Genomic DNA, 6,038 nt, shown 5'->3' on the forward strand with positions numbered 1-6,038 from the left:
CCTACCTCCCCGGGGAATACGGGCAAAAAAAAAAAAAAAAAAAAAAAGCCCAGCCCTGCCTTCCACGTATAAAACAGTGCGGTTTTTATTAAGCTTGCCCCAAGAAAAGTCCGACGGGAAAGCTCTACACTGGGCGCCAGGGCGTCACCCGCACAACTGTCCTTTCTAGGGAAGTTCGCACATGGGGCTCCAGAAAGCAAAGGAAAACGGGGAACGTTTCCACTGACCCCGGAGGCCGGCGGGAGCGGGAGCGGGATCTGTTCCCCACTTTTTGAGGATTTTAAAGAAGGTGAACCCCAGGCTGAGCCCACCGCGGCCCGGGGGCGGGGCGCACGAAGCCACCGCCTCCTCTCCGCCTCCCGCAGTGCGGCTCCCGCCCGCTCCGGCCCTAAGACAGGCCGCATGAGGCGCCGCAGGGAGCCGGGCTTGCGGAGCCGTCCCTCCCCACCCGCCAAATTCTGGCCCCAACCCGCTTTCCGCCCCCGCGACGGTCCTCACGGAGGTGGCTGGGCCGCGGCGCCGCTCCTCGCCCAGGTCCAGCAAGTCCTCCATCTCCACGGCCGCCTGACGTCACTTCCTGGAAACCTAGCGGCCCCTTGGCGTCCCTGTCGATGGCTCCGCCCTTCCGTCCCGAAATTTAAAGGGTCGAGGCATTATTCCTGGATTCTCTGTGCCATCCTCCAACTTAAATAATTCCTAAACGTGCCTTGCTTGACATCCGGAAGAAACCGCCAGGTATCACATTCCGCTAAGGCTGCTCCTGTGGGACAGTGGAAAAGCATTTGTCCTTTTTTAAATACATAAGTTATTCATTGCAAAGCAAAGTAGTAATGATTATTCTGATCCCTCTCATTTATATAGCTCTTTACAATGTACAGAGGACCTTCACAGTTATTAGCTCATGTGACGGGCATAACAACCTTGTATGGGAAGCAAGATATATTGCATTATCTCCATTGCACAGATGAGGAATAGGGCTACAAGGATCAGGTGTTAATAAGTGGTTTGTAACAGAAAATGCAATACACATAATCTCTGTCTTCAAAAACTCCACAGAGCGGCTGAACCAACACATCAAAAACCCCAGTACTAATAACTTGCAAAAGTCAAATAATCCTTCCAACAACATAAAGTAAGCAACAGCAATATTCAATGATTCCACAATTGAAGATGTGCAAAGAGATGACTTGAGGGAAATCATTAAGCAGAGAGCTAGGCACCTTTCTGACACCATATCTTAGTGGAGTATTGTTCTTCAGCACATATTATTGAGTGCCAGCCATTCTCCTAGGCCAGTAAAGGAAGATATCCCCCAAATTCCCAGTGTGAGGGAGGAAGAAGCTTTCCTTTACCCTCTGAGTTCTTTTGGCTGGTCTAATAATCAAATCAACATGAAATAGGTTAACAAGAGAAAATAACCAAATTTAATGACTTAAATATGGGAACCCCATATATATGAAAGAGTCAGAGATCCCATATACATGAGAAGTTCAGAGACAAAAAGGGGAAATAAGGTACATGTGACATTCTGAGCTAAGGACGAAGTAAGATACCTTGGGGATGAATATCATTGCAGGAATAGAAGAGCAGATGTTTAGTAATTAGAGGTTTGCTCTGTCCTATAGATAAACAGAGATATAGATATAAAAAGTTATTTCTGGCCCTAGCTGGTTTGGCTCAGTGGATAGAGTGTCAGCCTGCGGACTGAAGGGTCCAGTTCAATTCTGGTCAAGGGCATATGCCAGGGTTGCAGGCTCGATCCCCAGTAGGGGGCGTGCAGGAGGCAGCCAATCAATTATTCTCTCTCATCATTGATGTTTCTATCTCTCTATCCCTCTCCCTTCCTCTCTGAAATCAATAAAAATATATATATTTTTAAAAAGTTATTTCTGGTGATAACTCTTATTATGGGTTAGGCCTCTAATTTAAATTCTTTAAGGGAGACATGAAAGTTTATCATGAGCCCCCAGGGGCTCCATTGTCTTAAGCTCAAAATAATTCACATGTCAAAGTGGCACATCTTGAGGAGGCCTGTTCTGAACCCCTTCACCAGCCTAACAGGGCAAGTAAGTTGAGTTTTCATTGACCCTCCATATAAGATACCACTTCAACACTACTGGCTGTGTCCCTGGCCTTGGTCATCTGGGATTCCCAGATGATGGGCTCATGGCTGTGAAAGTGAGCAATGTCTCCAAAATCGCACTGGGAGGTAAGGCCTAGGTGGCCACTAAGCAAGGACTTGGAAGTGTGAGTAGCAACCCTAAAACTAGATTGCAAGTATTTCTTAAATACCCAGTAAATTACTCAGCTCAATCATTCATCCATGTGTTTATTGGGTAGGGTTGTGACAGCAACAGCATTACCTGGATGTCAGAAGAATTGAGGTCTCATGCTAGCTCTGCTGACAACTACCTGTGTAGCCGGGCAGAGTCTCTCTGGACTCAGTTTTTTTCCCCCTGTAATTACTCTTAGAGATTATCCCTAAAACCTTTTACTTACTGACTCTGATTCTCAGCGAGAATATTAGATTTTTTAAAAATATTTTTTATTGATTTCAGAGAGGAAGGGAGAGGGAGAGTGAGATAGAAACATCAATGATGAGAGAGAATCATTGATCGGCTGCCTCCTGCACACCCTACACTGGGGATCAGGCGTACAACCCAGGCATGTGCCCTCCTGGTGCATAGGTTGATGATCAAACCACTGAGCCATGCTGGCCAGGCTACCCTATTAGATTTTAATCTGAATAAACATTCATTGCCAAAAATCCAAATCCCAAACAGATGAAATACAGGCTCCAATGCATCCCTGTTCCCTTCTTCCTTGGCACCAGAAGAGGAAGAAGGAATTAATCTTTGGATATTTTCATTTCTTGTGAGCTCATAGACATACCACAACCACCTTATAACTAGTTTCCAAACCTTCACTCCTTCTTCTCCCTGAAAGCAAAAAGTTGACCTATGCAGCCCTGGCTGGAATTTCTCAGTGGTTAGGGCCACCCGTTCCCTTCCCAGTCAAGGGCACATACCTGGGTTGCAGGTTTGATCCCCACCCAAGTCTCTCCCTCTCTCTCTTTCTCTCTCTCCCTTGCCCCAACCCTCCCCTCCACTCTCTTTAACAGAATCAATGGGGAAAATATCCTTGGTGAGGATTAACAACAACAACAAAAAGTTGACAACTGCTCACTCTGGGCAGAAAGAAGCCCTAGAATAGTGGTTTCCAAACCTTGATGGGCGCCTGGGTTACCTGTGAGACTTGTTAAAAGAACATATAACAGGGCCCCATCCCTAGAGATCCATTTAGTAGAGGTGGGGTCCAGATATAACTTTAATAATTTTCCTGCCTATTTTGCAAGTGTTTGTGTAAAGCTTCAGTAAAGGCTTCTCTGACTTAAAACTGAAACATCTATTTTAAATTCCAACATCCCCCCGCCCCCCACCAAGTAGGCACTCCCTATCCTCCTTTCCTGTTTTATTTTCTTCCATTTATTGCCTTCCTTACTGTCCCACCTCCACCTCCACCTCCAGAATGTAAGCTCCATGTACGCAAGCATTTTGTTAGTTTGTTTATGTTCACTGCTGTATCCACAGAGCCTACAGCAGTGCCTGGCATATAGTGAACATCAAACATATTTTTCCAAGGCTGGCTGAATTTCAGAGGCATAGTTATATTCATAGACCTGCAATAGACTCCTCAGTCTAAATGTCAGTGGTGATACATACTGGCTATATGACCTTAGACAAGTTATTTTTAAGCTTTCTACACCTAGGTTTCCTCATTTGTTATGCAAATGACAATAATGCCCACGCAAACCAGAAAGCCCCTATTAAATATCACCTCCAGCACTCAGAAGTCTTTTATTTTATTTTACTTTTAAATGTGTTTTTATTGATTTTTAGAGAGGGAGGAAGGGAGAGGGATATAGAGATAGAAACATCCATGAGAGAGGAACGTCATTGATGGGCTGCCTCCTGCACGCACCCCTACTGGGCAACCAGAGCATGTGCCCTGACCAGAACCTCTTGGTTCCTGGGTCCGCGCTCAGCTGCTGAGCCACACTTGCTGGGCAGTAGTGTGGCCTTTTAAAAATCTCTCTGTGGCCCTGGCTGGTTTGACTCAGTGGGTAGAGCTTCGGCCTGTCGACTGAAGGGTCCTGGGTTCGATTCCGGTCAAGGGCACATGCCCGGGTTGTGGGCTTGATCCCCAGTTGGGGGCAAGCAGGAGGCAGCCAAGCAATGATTCTCTCTCATCATTGATGTTTCTATCTCTCTCTCCCTCTCCCTCTCCCTTCCTCTCTGAAATCAATAAAAATATATTTTTTAAAAAATCTCTGTGCCTTAATTTCTTCAATTGTAAAATGATCCACCGCTTTCCCGGGGATGCGATGAACATCCCCTTTCGTCGGTTAGTAACCTAGGAGCCAGGAGCAGGAACCAGACCTGGCTGGAAGGGGTCTGGAAGGCTGGGGTGAGGTGGGGTGGGTGGCAGAGAGCAACACTGATTTCTAAGAAAGTGATTCCATTCAGGGGCTAGTCCTGTGTGGATTCTCTCCTGGGGAAATACCTAGAAGCTCAGGTTGAGGAGAAGGAAAGCGGAGAGAAAAATTCCCCTCACCCATCTGGGAAATGGGCTCCTGCCAACTGCTGACTTTGCGCTCGCTGACGCAGATCCCCGCGGAACCCCAGGCGGGAGGGAGGCCGCGAACATCTGGAGGACATTTCTGCGAGAGAGAGCGGCTGCAGCGCAGGGCTCAGGGGAGGGAGAGGTGCACTTGTGCGCACGCCGGGGCCGGGCCGAGAGGGAGGTTATTCCCCGAGGGCCGGGCTCGCGTTGCTCTGCCTCTCTCCAAGCCCCTTCTCCCCAGCCCCAGCCCCAGCCCCAGCCCCAGCCCCAGCCCTCCCAGCTCCGACCCTCAGAGCCTCTGTCACTGGCGGTCTCGCCACGCCAGAGGGCACCCTCGATCTGCCGGAAAACGCCACCATTTTCAGTGCCCTTGGAGCATCTCCAAGCTTCTCCAAGCTGCTCAACTCCAATCTTGTCAATGAAGAATCAGGGCCAGGATGGCCACGGAGCTGAACCCAAGTCCAAGCCCGTTCCAACACCGGGCGTCACCCTTCACCGAGGTGGGGGCACGGCCGCCGCTGCCCCGGCCCCGCGCGCTCCGGACCCTGCCCAGTGTCCGACCTGGCCCGGGACGGTCCGGGACGCGCGGCCAGGGAGGGAGCGAGAGACCAGCCAGGAGAGGACGGACTGACAGCTGGAGAGGGAGAAGGAGTTGGGGGAGAGAGGAGGGAGGGGATTCACCCGAGTAACTTTCCAGAAAAACAGTCAACGTGTAGCAGGAGTGACTCCAAGAGGAGAAAAAAAAAGTTCAGTTACCACGTCGAACGAACGAGAGGACTCGCAAAGTATTTTTCAAATGGGCTCGGCTTTTCCTGTGCCTGTTTAAAACATTAAGATCGTGCAGCAAAAGAGGCTGCGTGCGCTGGTCCCTCCCTCCCCCACCCCGGACCAGAGACGTCATCGGAGGGAGGTATAAAATTTCAGCAGAGAGAAATAGAGAAAGCAGTGTGTGTGCATGTGTGTGAGAGAGAGGGAGAGGAGCGAGAGGGAGAGGGAGAAGCAGGAGGGAGAGAAAGGGAGGGAAGCCGAAAGCCAAGTCCGAGCGAATGAGCAAGAGAGGCGAGAGATAGGAGAAGAAGCATGAGAAAGAAGGAATAACAGCTTTCCGGAGCAGGCGTGCAGTGAGCTGGCTTCTTTTTTATTTTTCTTCTCCTTTTTATTTTTTAAAGAGAAGCGGGGAACAGAAGCAATGGCTGAGGGAGAAGACAAGCCGAGGTGCTGGTGACCCTGGGCGTCCAAGTGGATTATTGGGGCTGCTTTCCAGGGGCCTGTCCTCACTGCCTTCCAATTGCACATAATCCCACATCCCAGCCAATGAAGACAAGAGGCAGCGTGAACAAAGTCATTTAGAAAGCCCCGAGGAAGTGCACCCCAAAGAGAAAGCATGAATGGTGTGCCTGAGAGACAAGTGTGTC

At 49.3% G+C, this 6,038-nt stretch overlaps 1 protein-coding gene across 2 annotated transcripts in view; it reads right to left on the reverse strand.

Annotated features, from left to right (window-relative positions):
• Window positions 1-586, reverse strand: part of IFT43 (intraflagellar transport 43) — an 86,014-nt gene extending 85,428 nt beyond the window's left edge. The window contains exon 1 of one of the 2 annotated variants that reach the window (XM_080649515.1): window positions 499-586. In XM_080649515.1, the coding sequence (XP_080505641.1) occupies window positions 499-552 (54 nt within the window). In that variant the 5' untranslated portion in view covers window positions 553-586. The remainder of the gene's footprint in view (window positions 1-498) is intronic. The other variant, XM_080649516.1, reaches the window with a different exon arrangement.
• Between the last annotated feature and the right edge of the window lie 5,452 nt (window positions 587-6,038).

The sequence above is a fragment of the Plecotus auritus genome (genome assembly GCF_963455305.1).
Source record: "Plecotus auritus genome assembly, chromosome: 1".
NCBI lineage: Eukaryota > Metazoa > Chordata > Mammalia > Chiroptera > Vespertilionidae > Plecotus > Plecotus auritus.